The 17,209-nt window shown below is 40.3% G+C and overlaps 1 protein-coding gene across 2 annotated transcripts; it reads right to left on the bottom strand.

The window, feature by feature from the left end:
* Positions 1-4,980: 4,980 nt before the first annotated feature.
* nom1 (nucleolar protein with MIF4G domain 1) lies at positions 4,981-16,947 on the bottom strand. Of its 2 annotated transcripts, XM_042706444.1 has the most exons (12): positions 15,433-16,944; positions 15,233-15,345; positions 14,738-14,875; positions 12,327-12,384; positions 10,290-10,613; positions 9,456-9,566; positions 8,598-8,765; positions 7,974-8,095; positions 7,577-7,709; positions 6,331-6,462; positions 5,874-5,983; positions 4,981-5,615 (listed from the first exon to the last, which is right to left on the bottom strand). In XM_042706444.1, the coding sequence occupies exons 1-12, from the start codon at positions 16,444-16,446 to the stop codon at positions 5,438-5,440; spliced, it is 2,601 nt and encodes an 866-aa protein (XP_042562378.1). In that variant the 5' UTR covers positions 16,447-16,944; the 3' UTR covers positions 4,981-5,437. The 2 variants fall into 2 exon arrangements, with proteins under 2 accessions (XP_042562378.1, XP_042562379.1); XM_042706445.1 differs by lacking the exons at positions 4,981-5,615; positions 5,874-5,983; positions 6,331-6,462 and adding an exon at positions 6,517-6,834 and having other exon boundaries at positions 15,433-16,947.
* Between the last annotated feature and the right edge of the window lie 262 nt (positions 16,948-17,209).

The raw sequence follows: 17,209 nt of genomic DNA, 5'->3' as shown, positions 1-17,209 counted from the left end.
CCGTCACCGTCGTGCAATAATATGTCAAACAGACATCGTAGTGTTATGGAGGTACAACACATCATTGTTTGTTACATAGCATGTTTACTTGTGTGAAATATGTTAGCCTTAACAAAATAGGAGTCATAAAATATCAATCGAAATTATAATAAAACTCCTCTGTACTGTAATGGTTAGCAGTTCAACCATATTTTGCCACGATTAATATTGTCAATAACCTATGGGAGATGTTGACACTTGGTAACCACTGCGTCTTCGGTTTAATTTTTGAAAATTGTGGTGTTAGCATCCTTAATTATGTCACCAACAGTTTACTGTGCAGAAAATGTAATGTGTTTATTTTTGTATAATGTATTTATAAAAATGGCCATGCATGGTAAATTATTGTTCAGCGTTACCCATGATGGAGACGATAAATAAATTTGTTTTATAAAATGCTCACAATTTTAATTTGTCATCGCCTGCACAAAAGCTTCTGAAAATTGAACTAACGCGATACAGATGCAGCCTAGGTATAATTATGAGTAGGCTACCCTTACTTGTCGGCTAGGCGATGCAGTCCTCGGCTGTAAAGAAGTAGGCCCTATGCATTAGAGCCACAGTGTCGCCTATTGTATTGTCTGCCTTTTGTGCATATTTTGTGTTGTTTTCAAAATGAATCACAGCTAATCGTGATTAAATGATTAAGATGGTGTCATCACTTTGCCTGCATTTAAACGGTGTTAATGGACCGCTCGGGTCATGGGAACCGCTGTTTATAGCGTTGTCGAATCTGTGCAAATGTGAGCAGAGAGCAAACACAAGTCCGCAGAGGAACGGCAGAAACATTTCACACGAGCTCAGCAATGGCCTCGCATTAATAAACCTCGGATACAGTCTCATCAATCTTCACAGGATGCATGCAACCGCCGCATAAGCATTTTTATTTGCTGCCCCTGATCGCAAAAGAACAGGATTTAATGTGTCCTTCAAAAATCACATTGCTTTTTTAACTAACTTACACATCAACAATAGCAGACAAATGTGGAATACAGTAATAATTGGCATTTCAATTAATTTCAAACTAATACAAGTTTGGTAATAGAGAATGAAGCATTTTAATTCAGTAAGAAAGCATATAGACACCTGGGACCACTCCCCGGTGTCTATATGCTTTCGCAATGAATTAAAATAAGGCTAAGGCTAAAACTGTGTAATTTTGGATTAGATTTTGCGTCTCAATGGTGCAGTGTTATTTCAATATTTTGATGGTTGATCGGAATTGGTGAGCTACAGTTTACCTTTTAAAACTTCCTACAGTGACGTTTGATTATAATAAAACGTTGGCTAAACGTATTACTTAAGATGGACGTGAAAAGATAATAATTAGGGTAAAGGCAGCATCGCTCTGAAACCGACACAAGCGCTTATTTTAATGGTCTCGGTGGCAATGTAATCGAGGTCAATTTAGCAGAAAGTGCATTTCCGCCTTTATTAATATCGGTCAGCTTTATCTGGCCAATAAACGTAATGGTCTTTTTGGTCTTTGCCAAGAAGTACTCCCCCAGATCAATTAGAGCAAATTTAAATATAATCACCACCACATCCCACTCAGCTTTGGGGCAAGGAGAACAATCCATTCAGTTCAGACTGGAATAAAATGTCCGCTCACTGTTGTTGTGATTCGTTTCGGCTGAGACAGTCCCACTCCATTACTTTCCAGAGAACTGTCGAGACCCATTTCCTGGGCTTTAGTTCTATTGAGGGGCGATGTGGAAATGCATTTTGTCCCACAAAACTCTCTGAGGAGACAGACTGTAGTTCTGTGTATTCATGCTTATCTCCTTGCCCTCTGTAAGCTCTCTTGGAGTTTACATGTCCTGAGGTCATCCTTGGGTCATGACCCTTAAAATGAATCTAAACTAATTCATGCTATTTGTGAGAAAAATACTAATTAAACAAAAGCCTGTACTGATTTGCAATTTTAGTGCCCTTTGCGTTCATTTACTGAAGTCTTTTACACACTTAAAGAAACTAATGAGCCAATGATTGCAAGTGCCCCTCTATAAGATACCAAGTTAAGGTGCAATGACAATCCCATATCGGTTCTTGGCAAGTGGGTGTCCTAGCCCTTATACATAAGAGAAAGCAGATGCTGATTTAAACTTAATTTTCTTCATGGTTTGCCCAGGTGTGGGAAGCACAAAGAGAGTCAGTGGCGTTATCTGTGTAGCTATACCTCCCAGTCTCAGGAGAGGCCTGGTCACAGGGTGAGACAGAGGTGAGAGGGTGTGATGGTTGGGGAAGAGAGGAAGAGGAAACCCATTATGACTGGCTAGCTGTAAATAGACAGATCAAATAAGATTACCTCCAAATGCTTTCATGACCTCCCATGACTAAAAACTGTAACATACATTACATCAATAGCAAGCATTTGAAATGGCTCTGATCAGATGAGGTCCATGGAACTGTCTAGTCAGATATGTAAACACATCTGTGTGAAATCTCCACTCAAGCAAGGGTTTGATTCTTTATCTGTCCTGAGACCCATTTCCATGTTGGGCTGATTCGAGCCATTTCTCTATGAGCCGTTATCAGTTCAGGGCGGCGTCTGCTTCCTATTAAAGGGTGACTGGGGGGTCAATATACTACCAGCCTGAGGTGACTACACACACCCAGGTAGAGCACACACTGATAGACAATAGCCACAGCACACTCAAGTTTCCTTTCACCTGTGTGTATTTGTTGGCCGATACTCTGCTGCGTGAGGTTCTCCTCCCTCACACGTGGTGACAGAGCTGGCTTTGTGGCTGTCAAAAGCCACACATGTGGGAGCCGGGCCTTCCTACTGTGTGTGGGAAAATGCCAGGGCCTTCATCTGACCTGCAGGTTAATGTGTGATTGGTCCATTAGTGGTCCAATGATACTACACCTTGCTCTTGAGGTTTGAAATTGTGCCATTTTCACATTAGGTTGCATATGTTTTTATTATTATTATTATTTGGAGATGTACAGAGAAGTTGTTTACCATTTACCAAATGTACCTATTGAATACTAAATCAAATATTAACAAATAGCCTTTGGTGCCTTATTTTTGTCAAAAATAAATAACTAGCCTTGACTAATTTAACACATTTGTTCATGACATGACCCCGAAGGTGTCTGCAGCATACTACTGAAATAACATTTTAAGGCTGCAGAATTAATTAAATTATGGGCAGAGCACAATGACTGTGCTTGAAGGAGAGCCATTACACATTCATCCCATCGTTCAGTGTGGTCATCCTGTGTTCATTCACATCCATATTTCCTGATGTGTGTGACTCTCCTAAATGATTGGAGGGGAAACTTGTATCTATGTCAGGGCACGCAAGCAACTGCGTCACACACAGCGCGTTGAGAACAACCCGACTCTTGACGGAACTCTGAGCGTCTCCGCTCTGACCTGTGTTGTTCGTGGCTAACCTTCTGACCGTTCCGTGACTCAGATTGATATCAGCTGCGGTAATGTCGCTAATTAATAATTGTGGGCATCGAATGTAACGGCAACGCTCAAGTATGCTACGAATGGCCGCAGAGTTGGTGGTGTCGGGGCAACCTCTAAACGCGGAATCAAAACACCGTAATTCATTTCACAGCGATGGCGCATGTCTACCATCCATGTTTGCGTCTCCTATCTAACTGTGTCAATAAGATTATGAACAAAGAGTAAAAAAGTTGACCAAATACACACACGTCTGGTAAATGGGAGCTCACACACATGAGAAAGGTCAATGCCTGTCCAAGAGTTATGTTTACAAAACCTATGGCAATTGGCTGTGATATATAGCGCAGCTGCCAATAGACTACTGTGGCAGAGAGAGGGGAAAGCGAGGGCAGAGCACAATGAGTCACTGTGCTTACTGGAGAGCCAATGGTAGGGATGAGAACAGCTCTTTTAACTTTTATCTATCAAGAAACATTTTCTGAAAGCCTAACTAGGAACCACGGAACAAGATGCACAAGAACTGTCCAGGTTAAAGACAGCTCCATTTTAATGGTAAGTATGAGGGACTGTCTGACCCCCAGGATCACAAAATGCATAAACATATTTATATAATACAAAATCAAGTAAAAATAACAAGACTCAACGCCCAAAAGGGCACCTTGGGTATATCATTCAGGGGCATCAATTCTGATTGTTATGATTATCAGGTAGTAAAATGTGAAAATTACTGTGTAAGGAGTCCACTCTTACAGGTCTGAGTTAAAAGGCATATTTGAACCCAAATCACCTTTACACATTTCCAACTTATTTTCCATGCGGCCACTCCTTCAGTTAATGGCTGGTGCACCAGTAACACTTCTTTCTAATATTGTTGGCTTGCACATGCTGTCAACATCAAGTGATGGTAGTCCATTCATACAGTATCGTATTATGGTAAATATACACAACATAATCTCTTCAAGGTCACTACACCAGCATGCTGATGTTATTTTAAATAAGGACTTAATGTACTCTGAGGTCATTTAGAAATTAGCTTGAAACCTTTTCTTACTATCAAATGTTAACTATAAACCAACTAAGCATAATTTGCATACCATACATGTGCTGGGGGACTGGCAGTATGAAAGGCACTCATAAGATCAGTGTTGGTTCGGCCGGAGTTGAAATATACCTTCAAGGCCTTTATCTCATAGCTGTTCTCCAGTGGCCTCTATAAGCCACTCTCCAGTCTTAAAGGGCATTGATACCAAAAGGCAAAAATCCTTTTGCAAACATATACATATATTCATGTGGAATGTATTTTTTCTGTGTTTTCTTTATAACATGAATCAACCCGTTCTAAACCCTTAAGACATTATGGGTACCCTTTGCAAAGAAATATTTTTAGACTTTTATCAAGATGTGTGGTCTTTTTAACAGTTACCTCCATTTGCAATATGGCAGCACCAAGTGACATTGGTGACAATTATTCAGGAGTGACACCAAAACACAATAATTCATAGCAGTCAGTGTAATTAAAATATGAATCAGATTCTGTATTTAATATTAATTATAGAAGTACAAAACAGACTTCTAGGAGGCCATACAATATCTGACAGGAGGCAATATTTGGACAAAAAAAAATTGATGCAATTCCTTATAAAACAAAAGTAATATACTACAATGCAAATCGAGCAATGCTGACCCCTTAGTATGTCTTCAACAGTAACAGTTGAAATGCAGGGCACTATTTCACAAGATATGGTCTTTACCGTAAATTGAACGGTAAAACCAAATCAAAGCTCCTTTATTTATTTAGCCTATTTCACCCACAGTCCATATAGACGCAAAAGAGAGGTTGTGTAGAGTATCTAAACAGGTCCTTTAGATAAAGAGTTGTCTTTGTTAGTGTGTCCTCCATGTATGAAAGAGAGCACAATAAACAGGGGTTCTTTCTTTAGTGTCTCTGTCTGTGGTTGGGTGTGACATGTTTTACAGTTTGAGTTTGGCCTCTCTGGCCTCCATGGCCTTGGTGGCGACCTCTGCTCGCTCAGTTAGGAGTGTGGCTTGTTCAGCATTTCCCAGTGACTGGGCATTCTTCAGTAAGAAGTGACTGATGAAAAGCTTCAAGCCTTCCCGTAGCATTCCAAGCTTGGGCATTCCCGAGATCCTGGAAAGACAAAAAACAATGAGGGAAGTGATTCTATGGCCATGTCTGCAAGCTGCAGTGGCTGGGATGACTAGCACTCTTTGCTGATGGCCAGCTCTGCAGTCCATTCACTGGGCTAAACCTGCCAATACTGGAGGTAATCTATTTTGTCTGAAGTTTGACCATGCAAGCATGATCGTATTTGTGGTTCAATTAAGGACAAGATTTAATATAAGATAAAAACTTGATTGGAAAATAAAATAGAAATGGCTTCAATACCTCCCAAATATGTTCACCAGATCCTCAGGTTCGGTCTCCTTCAGGAGCTTAGTGAGAACCTGACGCAAGAACTTCACTTTTGGCTTGTCCAGTTCCCCAAACTCAATGGCCTGTGAAAGAGAGCAGGGTGTCAGATTCAATGCTGCGGTTACCCGTTTTACTCAAACCAAAGTACATTTTGACAACAGACATAAATAGCAACAAATCACAACAATTTTGAAACACAGTACACAGAAGCACGGCAGTGATCAAGCATGGCAATTGGCAGCACCTCATTCACGGAAACTTTGTACACTCTTATACAGGCTTTTTAAATGACCATATACCCATATAATCACTATAAGAATTGCACATTGTGTAAAAGACTACTGTAGTACATATACACACACACAGGTAGCTATAGCCATGTGTAGACACACAAACACTTGATCAAAGTGTTTTGAGGTAAGGGGTGCACCTTGAGTATAGAGATGGAGAGACTCTTCTTCTGCAAGAGATGGGCGACCAACAGGACCAGGTTACTAAAGGTGCTGCTGGAAATGTTGCCCAGCTCCTTGAACTTGTCCCACAGGCTGAACTGAAAGGTCATCTGAAAAGGACACCCATGAAGGACTTTTAAATTGGAACAGTATTTATTAGAGCACAACTATTCTCTCAAACTCTGCTATCAGAAAATTACCTGTAATAGACATATCATCTTATCTAAATTAACACCTTGAGATAAGAACACACAATTGGTTTCTCTCACAGTGTGAGAAACAAGAATAATCTATAATAGGTCTCATTAACCGAAACCATTTTACAACTGGAAGCACCTTCATCTCATTCTGTCCGGGAAAAGCAAACTTCCCTTATGTCCACCAGTGATGCAGAGGAGCCTTTAGAAGCTGCCGGGGGAGGACAATGCTTATCAGATATCACAGTGGAGGTGGGAGGAGAAGAATAAGGTGGGTGTTGTTGCCTTTGTTGGGATGGTGTGAAGAGCACACAAAATTAAAAGGGAGGAGAGAGAGAGAGAGGGAGCGAGAGTCACACCTCTGCTGTGGCGAGAGCCTTCACTTAAACTGGTTACCGCCTTTTTCCTGACATTTCAGCCCTCCCAGTTCAGCAATTCTAATGACTGAATGGACTGATACTGAGACACAATATGGAAGTAATGCTGTGGAAATGTCATTGACTCTAATAATGGATGTTTGCTGTCGTGTTACAAGATCATTCTCGCTGTGTCCGTTGCCCTTTTTACAGTATTAGACAGCTTTATATATCCTTTCTTTTTATTTACTATGTTTAAACATCTAGTGAGGGACAACAAAAAATAGCCTTTTAGATTGACCCTGGCTTATTTACAAACATTTCCTGTTGATTGATAAAACTGACTAATTAAGAGCTATAAAGACAGAGATGCACAGAGACAGGATATATCTGTCCCTGATTGATAAAACTGACTAATGAAGAGTTATAAAGACAGAGATGGACAGAGACAGGATATATCTGTCGCTGATTAATGAAGAGCTCTAAAGACAGAGATGGACAGAGACAGGATATATCGGTCCCTGATTGATAAAACTGACTAATGAAGAGCTCTAAAGACAGAGATGGCCATAGACAGGATATATCTGTCCCTGACTAATGAAGAGCTCTAAAGACAGAGACATGATATATCTATGGTGTGACTCAGCTGTTGAAAGGCAGGCTCTGCATACCTGAAACCGGCGGTCGTGAGAACACAACTTCTCTCCCAGAACGGCGTAAAAGGCATTAAAAGCCTTCTCTTGCAGACAGCAGTCCATGAGGACGTGCACTATCTCCCTCTCCTGCTGATCCTTCAATCCGAGCCTGACAAAAGGAGGGAAAGGACACATATATTGTATCCACAATAAATACTGTGCCATTACTGCCACCTTGTGACACATTTCTCCATGTGACATGACAGCAACATTAGATCTTGAGTATTTGGCTTGTTAATCTGACAAAAATTCAAGTTTATAAACAGACCAAGGCTTAAAGACAAAAATAATTGAATCTATGACCACCACAGATAAACTCCACTACATTTCAAAATGAAGACAGCGCACATCAGAAAAGCAACGCAGAGCTTACCTCAGAAGCTTCTCAAATGCATCCAGGTAGTCCTCACTGGTCATGATGACACAGAAGATATTTCTCCTGATGTCGGTGTTCATTCTCTGCTTCCGTGCCAACTCCAGGACCTTACTGCTAAACTGGAGGCAGAGGAAAAAATACTGGATTGTGTTCAAGGTCAAACTAGACTTGCAATTTAAAATTAAGCCAGGCTGATGGGTTGGACCCCTTTTTAGGTAAATTATAGGCAGTAGCCTACATGTTGCCAACCATCCCATACAATGCAGCACCGTAATGAAAGGGACAACATTGCTTTCTGTGTTACATCCAGATGGACACCATGCATTCCATATTGCAGGAGCCAGAAAACATACAGTAATTAACACTACAGTGTTTTTGCAAGTGAAGCAGCCTTTATCATGTCATCCTTTTACTACAAGAAAAACAAACTGAATACTTTAAAATAATGTTTGAAATTTACAAACAAACACAACCACAAAGTAGTTCACTTTCTTTGAATAGTACAAATAACACCTTTATATACCTTAACATACAGAATTTAAGGTCAAACCAACCCTGAACATTACATGAATGTCACTTTTTTAGTGTGCCTTTTCACATACATATTCTTGGAGAACATACCTGTCCAGAGGTGGTTTGCTGTGATGTCTTGCTGCTTTGGCCTCCAATCATGGGCGCCCCGCTCCACGATGAACCCACAATCCACCAGCGGCCCACCTGATCAGCTTCCAGAAGATTCTCGAGGGAGACCCTCAGCTTCAAATCACTGCCTGATGCAGTGCGATGGATCTGTACACAGAAATAGCTACGGTCAATAAATCACATCACTTAGGTAAGGACAGGTCAGTCCTGAAACAGATAATGTGTAGAACGAACACTAAACAGAGCTCGATAAAACACAGATAATGAATGTTGTTGCCATTAATAGTAACTGCAAGAGGATCGTCATGATGTCCACACACCGAAACAATTTCTAGATTGCTTGGGGACATCACTGAGCTAACCAGTTAGAATCAAAGATAGTGTATGGAGGAAAACTGAAGTTCATCCCTGACACTAGCCCAAGGTAAAGTGATAAAAGCCCATGATGTGAAACACCCCTTAGGGACACAAAACTCAACAACATACTCAAACAAATACACAAACAATGACAACGAGGTCTCCCTTACATCTGTCAGCGCTGGTATGAAATGAGACTGAATTTAAGGAAACGTTCTGGTTGTTTTTTTTTGCTCACTCACTAGGCAAATTTATTAGATAGTAATTAAAATGGCTGATTGGCAGCATTATTGTAGCTTTGACATTTGTTGGTGGCTCTTGGGTTGCATCAGGAAAGGCGCTGCAAAAGTGGAGTCAAACTGCCCTCTAGTGCTCAGAAAGGCTATAGTCTACAGCTTCATATCGCCTATAAACTACCACTAAACATTAAGGTTCACTGTGAGTATTTCCGTACAGTAAGCAGAGGCGGCTTTCACTTACCAGCGTCTTTTGCAGTTTCCTCAGTTTCTCCACTGGCTCTGGGTCATAGCCAGGAATCTTCCTCATGTCATTGTTTTTCAGGGCCATCATGGTCTCCAGCATGAAACGCACCTACATATGCACACAAAGCACACAAATCAGCAATGAGTCCACATGAAGAAAACTTGACACAAAGGACAAAACACAATTTTTTTTATCAATCAATCATCAATACTTCTTCTTTAAACATTATTAAATCTGGTTTAAATGTGTAGTTGACAGACTTAATAATCCACAATGGGGTTAAAGGGGCATTGTGTAGGATTTAGCGGCATCTAATGGTGAGGTTGCTGAATTGCAACCAACTGAATACTCCTCTCTTTTCAAATATGTTTGAGAACCTACGCTGATTGTCAAAAGCCATAAAAACATGAAAGGCTTTCTCTAGAGCAAGAGTTTTTGGTTTGTCCTTTCTGGGCCACTGTAGGAATATGGCAAACGCAACATGGCAGACTCCGTGGAAGAGGACCCGCTCGGTATGTAGATGTGAAGGGGTCATTCGAACGAAAACACAACAATTCATAGTTACACGTGAAAATACAATTCACAATATTTCATTTCTGCTAATAGATCCCCCTAAATCCTCCAGACTGCATCTTTAAGTGAAGAAACCAAAAATATCTAAGCACAAATCCACTTGCATTTTGACTGTCTAATCAAAGATTAAATATAATGTATAATAGTATGTGTGGTAAATTGATGAATTACAATATTAAGCTTATTTTATCTGATTCATACACTATACTCAGGATTACAATCTTTCTTCAGGCCAAGAGCCTCTGCGGTTATCTTTACCCGTGTCTGATCTTTAAACTTGGTCCCGGCGTCACTGGCCTTGTGCTGGGCTTCCGAGATGAGCTCCTTCAGGGCCAAAGGGTCGTCTTTCCTGAGAGCAAAGCCCACCGTCTTCAAAACAAAGAGCACCAGCTCGATGTCCTTCTCTGAGAAGGCACCAACCAGCTTCTTGAGGATGTCGAAGATGAGGAGGGGATGCACCACCTGGAAGTGGTAGAGGTGGGCCACCATTGCCACCAGGTTGTCGCACTCCTTGCCCTCTCTGGGCAGCTTGTAGAGCTCATCGAACTTGCGGACCACCGTCTCCAGAAACTGTGCCCCTACCTATGAAATAAACGATTGTCCATTCCTGAGTGTGTTTACACTGTTCCTGCATACTGAACATAATGCATAATACAATATACTCCTTAAAACCAAAAATAAAAACTATATTATCACTATATTAATTATTAGCTACACAAATACCCAATCTTTTGATATTCCCTAACTCCAGTGTTGTATAGTAACGAAGTAGAAATACTTCGTTACTGTACTTAAGTCGTTTTTTTGGATATCTGTACTTTACTTTACTACTTATATTTCTGTTTACTTTTACTTTTACTTCGCTACATTTTGCAAAGAAAACTGATACTTTTACTCCGATACATTTCCCCTGAAACCTTCGTTACAAAATCAAATCATCTTTAGAAAAAAAAATTATCATGAGAGTGACGAGACCAACGTCGGGGACTGTGGTAGAACACAGACTGCAAGCAGGTTTGGCGAATCAGTGGTCCTAGCGCACGTTAATGCGCTATTGGCCGTTCGCAAAAGCCCCGTCCTCTTAGTTACTGTTGCTACGTCTTTTGAACTCGTTCATGCACTATACTGTCTGTCAGTGTCAGTGATTCTTTTTGGAGTAAAATCTCCGCGATATCCTCCAGATCAAGGCAAAATGGACTGCAATATGCAGTGGAAGGATATATCCAAAACATTAAGATCAACAACAAAGGGGACACAACAATAATCGAAGCAAAAGCATACAATCAAAAAATTAGAAACCCCACGACCTCTTCATTAAATGCCAGCAGCACAACCTTGTAGTCATGTTCTTTCACCGCTGGGTAAGATCTGTATATAATATTTCAAGCTAGCTAATAACCTACAAAGATTATTTATTCTTATTCTTTATTCCATCTCTGGCGAGGTATCTAGCTAGCTAGCTAGGATGGTGACAATCTAAAGTACAGTACAGTAACGTAGCAGTGTGGAGCAAAATACCTGCTAGTAACGTTATTGTTCAAGGGATGTGTGTGCATGTTGCTGAAAGTATTTCACAGTCACTGTACCGATAACTTGCTTGTAAAACTGATGATCCTGATGTAATGCTATGGCTTTGTATGAGATCGCCAGGTTATTGCTCTCAGGTTGTGCCTTATGCATACCTTGGCATACTCAGGAGCCCATTCACAAAATGTTACAAAGATAAACATTTAAAAAATTCATAATGACTTTTTGGGACGTTTTGTTTAAAGATGAACAAAATATTTTTCAGTTTCAAGTAATGACTGGGTTGTTACTTTCGGTGCTGCTTTAGTATTGCCTATTGTGTTGAAATTGTGTTCAAATAAGGCCCAGTTTATAAGTATGCTCATTCTAGTCGGAATAAACTTCAAAATTCTGACCCTTTGCTTTTTTTATTAACAGCATTTACTTGTACTTTTACTTTCAATACTTAAGTACATTTAATATCAGAAAATTACTTTTGATACTTAAGTACAGTAAAGATCAGATACTTTAAGACTTTTACTCAAGTAGTATTCTAAAAGGTTACTTTTACTTGAGTCATTTTCCAGTAAGGTATCTTTACTTTTACTCAAGTATGGCTTTTGGGTACTTTATACACCACTGCCTAACTCTACATAAGCTGTTGCTGTGCTCTTCTTCATGTAACGCCGCCTGTAACTAGCAATGAAATAAGAATGTATCCAAAACAATCTTCAAAATAACTTATCCAAGCACCTGATACAAAGAAAGGCATCCTGGGACAGAACTTACCTCCAGGCCCACAGTGTAATGCAGAACGCTGACCAGTAGAACGTGTTCCATGAGAAGCCTGTTGAGTATTAGAGAACACTTCTTCACCAAACAACACTTGAAAATGCTTTTTTTCCTATCGGTCCTCATTTTACCTCTATTGACTAAGACATAGTACCCGCTAAAAAAGGTCACAACACTCAATAAATGGAGACAAGGCTGACACAGTGTCCACTGGTCTCGCTCACGTGTCATGCAAATGTTTGGGCACCTCTGGTCAAAATCTCTGTTCCTGTGAATAGCTAAATGAGTAGATGATGAACAGATCTCTAAAAAGCAGGAAGTTAAAGATGAAACATTATTTTCAACATTTAAATGTTGTTGGTTGTACAATTTGTGCAAAAAGGTGAGTGAAAAAACAGAAAGGAGCACCATGCAAAGGTTTGGGCGCTCCAAGGGATCTGAGCTCTCAGATAACCATTACCAAGGTCTCAGACCTTAATCAGCTTGTTACGGCTATGGCTTGTTCACAATCATTATTACAGAAAGGCCAGGTGATGCAAACTTCAAAACCTTATAAAAACTCTGACTCATTAATCCTTGTCCCAACAATCAGTAGCAAAGGGCTCCTCTAAGCAGCTGCCTAGTACTCTCATGAAATAAAGTAATTTATGCCCACAAAGCAGGAGAAGGAGGAGGTGGTCAAGTTAAGGTCTCAAAGACCAAGAAACTCTCCGATAGAAGTGCACATAGGATAGCTGGAAAGGCAAATCAAATGGAAACTATGGAGTTTCTGGAGCCGCCAGGTAGGGGGCTACTTTCTGCTGGACTATTCAGTAACTTATTAGCCGTCTTGCTTTTTCTTGTGTTGCACTTGCTTGATGTTTGATTGTGTTAGGAAAGTTGTTGACTCGCTAGTTTGTCATAAACAAAGTAAGCAAATTTCAACAGGTTTCGCTAAGTTTAGCCACTAGCAAGACATCTTGTTAGCGATGTTAGCAAGATTGTTATAACATGCTTGGACATTGATGCTAGTAATAAGTGCTCGGCTTCTTTGTAATGTTATTGTGATAGCTATGTTGGCTAGCTTGCCAACAACTTTCCTAACACAGTCAAACATCAAGCAAGTGCAACACAAGACAAAGCAAGACAGCCAATAAGTTACTGAATAGTCCAGCAGAAAGTAGCCCCCGAGCTGGCGGCTCCAGAAACTCCATAGTTTCGCATGGGGTGAATTGATCATGCTTTGGGCTTGTGTTGCAGCCAGTGGCATGGGGGAACCTTTTACTGGTAGAGGGAAGAATTAATTAAATTAAATGGCAACACATTTTGAAAGTCTATAAAAAAAAGAGGATAACGTTCCTCAACACACCTCAAAATCCACAATGGACTACCTCAAGAGGCGGAAGCTGAAGGTTTTTTAAAAAAAAAGGTATTTTAAAACTGTAAAATATGAAATATTTTAGGTTTTAAAAAAAGAGGTATTTTAAAACTGTAAAATATGAAATATTTTAACTGTATGCTTTTTGAGAAATCAGGTCATCGTTTAATCACTTAGCTATTCACAGTAACAAACATTTTGACCAGGGGTGCCGACTGTACTTGCAAAAAACAAGGCAAGCACAGAGTATTCCTTAAGAGGATTACTGTTCAAATGCGTTGAAATTCTATTAGTAGTCACCAGATCCAGTGAACACACGCCTTTTCTGAATGTGTGATGAGGTGAGCAGAACATAACCAAATGGCAAAACACACCTAAAAATGTTTTGCCATTCAAATGTTTAAACATGAACTACTAGGCCTAGAATTAGCCTAAAAAAGAGGAAACCATGATTGCATAAATAGGCTAATCAAGATCTCACCTGCTAATAGTTTTAAAACTTAATGTAATCAAAGTAAAATTTCAGCTTGAAACTGAATTAAATTAAGACACTAGAGAGCAGGGTATATGTGAAGGTTTCTTCACTGATGTGTTGCATGAGCATACATCATAAACAGAATGCCAGGACTGCAAATGAAGCCAGAAAATGGTCATTACGTATGATTGTACTAGACCCATATAATTCATGTGTTGAGGAGGAGCTATTTCTCCCTAGTGTGCATTTTCCCAAACCAACACAAATAATTGTATCTAGCTAAAAAGTTAACAAACTGAGTTTGACTATACACAGAAATACTAAAATTTGTAGTGGCAATGTAGGCAAGCACATGCTGCCTGAGGTAATCAACTGTACTCCTTCCTGACTCCCAACTTCTCCACATTCATCAAAGTAAATGGAGATCTAAATCTACATCCTTCTCCAAAGTCCCTACACCTTTGGCAGCAACTGGTGATCCCTTGGGCCTAATTTGGAGTCCACCTCCAAGAGGCTGCTTGGGAGTAGACAACAGAGAGAAAATAGATCAAAACCCACAGCTTTAAAAGTCTGTACCTGTCGGGCATGAGGGCAGGGGTGACGCAGGCGGCCAGCAGTATATCAGTCAGGGTGTCATTCATGTCCTTCCTGCTGCAGCTCATGTAGAGCTCCTCCAGTTGTCCACTGATGGACGCCAGGTTGGCCTCACTCAGTCTGCCAATTGCAACAAAGACATCACACTGTCACTAAAGTATATGACTATGGTAGATGTTGCAGGGATAATGTATGAAAAATTCCACTGAGAAACTGTCGATGAAAGTCACGGAATAAATGCATCTCACATGCACGTTGCTGCAATATAATTGCACAATATAGTGCTTGACTAGTCATTCAAGTCTCTTAAACAATAAGGAGTACAAGTTCTTAAAGTGGAGAGACCTCAAAATATTGAGATTTGGACCACATTTTAGGGTTCTAAGTACTGATTCAAGTAATTTTCCCTGTGGACATAGAGACCATTGAGAGTTCCAGACAGAACAGTCCCAGATAATGTAGTTCCAGTTAGCTTACCTGTTCACTAGTCCTTTGACATTCTTCTTCAGTTTCTCCAGCTCAACTTTGCGCTTGCTGTCCATAGCACATCGTAGATGAGGAGGGATGTACTTTGCTGATGACAAAGTGGTCTTCACAAACAAAAGTTGCATTTTAATAACTTCATCTTTGAATGCAAATATAGACTTACAAAATGACTATTAAATACAGGGACTTACTGGTTTATTACTTTCGTCAGATGTGCTCTGTTCTTCTGGAGTGAGGTGTTCTTCTATGCCTCCATCACTCTTCTCCTGAGACTCATCTGGATCATCCTCCTCCTCCATCTCTTCTTCATTTTCCTCCTCCTCCTCCTCATCTTCCTCTTCAATGGTTTCCATCCTTTCCACTTCTCCCTCTTCTTCATCATCATCCTCCTCCTCCTCGCCATCATCATCTTCCTGAATGTCATCATGATCATCTTCCTCTTCCTGAATGTCATCATCTAAACTCTCATCTTCATCATCCTTATCACCTGACAATTCTGATTCACTGTCCTCCAGGTTCTCCAAGTTATCTTTTGCTTTGGCGACACCAGCTTCATCATCACTATCGTCCATTCCTGCAGCACCTGAGTCCAAAGCCCCTAAAATGTAATCAAGCCCGTCTACAGAAAAAGACTGAGGGAGAGTCTTTTTATTCCTTCGCTTGTTGAACCCAAGAAGCTTCTCAAGTCTCTTGATTTCTTTGTCTTCGTCGACGTTGGCATCAATTAGAGCCTGTTTATTACTTTCGTTTAACTGGAACTCATACATTTTTCTCTCCTTGGCCATTATGTCCTTCGAGTCGACGTGTACTTCTTCAGTTTCATTATTTGCCTTGTTTTGCCCAACATTTCGAGAGAGCTTGGTGCGTTCAGTGGCTTTTTTGCTTTCACCCTTCATACCCTTGTCTTGCTTCTTTTCCAATGACAGTGTATTACTTTTACCTAGCTGCACCTTATTGGCATCCGTAGACAGCGAATTTCTCATATGACTGTCCCTCATTTTAGCCTTCTTCATTTTGCGTTTCTCCTTACGTACCTCTTTTCGACTTTTCTTCATGACAAAGTTAAATCTTTGACCATGCCCTGTCTCCGTGGCACCCCCTTTACTCTCAACATAATCTTTAACTGATGTCATGTACCGCGTTAGTTTATCGTCAGAATTAAACTTACCTCCTTTCTTTTTACCTTGTCTTGCTTTTGGTTTCATGTTTACGGTCGCTAGCAAACTAATTGAGACGCGTCCCACTCTTCAAAATTCAATTTAACAGGTGATGTTACAGATCAACTAATGTTTATCTCCGTGTCAGAAAATCACAAGTATCTCGTGGAAACAGTTTAGAGACCACAACAATGTCAGTTATCGGCAAATACAACACTAACTGAGATAATTCGTCAACACATGTGTACAAACACGGAGGCAGCCATCATTGGACAGCTACACATGAAGTCAACGACACCAACCTCTCATGGTATTTCCGTATTTCAAGTTTACAAATCCTCAGAGTAATCGCCGTCGCCCAGTATATCCACAATTAAGCTTAAAAGATCCATCTTATTTAAAATTTAATTACGCATTCACTCATATCACCGATAACCTAATTCAGCACTTTTTCGGCGCTGGTTAATGATTAAACTGATTGTAATGAATAAAACGGAAACAGTCTCTTTTCTTGATGCTTCTCTATTCACAACCGTTAGGCGTTTCATGTTGTCGTGGTCTGATGACGTCATTTATTTTGAGTCGTTTCTCTGGCGGTGCAAAACTGAGCGGTCTCTGTCAGTGTTGGTAACGGATTGTAAAGGGGTGATCCTCCAGCTTTAAACCCACTGTTGTGGAAGATACATTTGATAAGAAAATGTTCATTTTAGTTTTATGACTAAGTGATGCGCATATTCAATATGAAGTATGGAAGACGACGATGTTACCATCAGAGAGCAAAATTTCCACAGCCAAGTTCGGGAGTACATTG

This window comes from Clupea harengus, unplaced genomic scaffold, assembly GCF_900700415.2.
Source record: "Clupea harengus unplaced genomic scaffold, Ch_v2.0.2, whole genome shotgun sequence".
Taxonomy (NCBI): domain Eukaryota; kingdom Metazoa; phylum Chordata; class Actinopteri; order Clupeiformes; family Clupeidae; genus Clupea; species Clupea harengus.
This window is presented reverse-complemented; position numbering and strand designations above follow the sequence as displayed.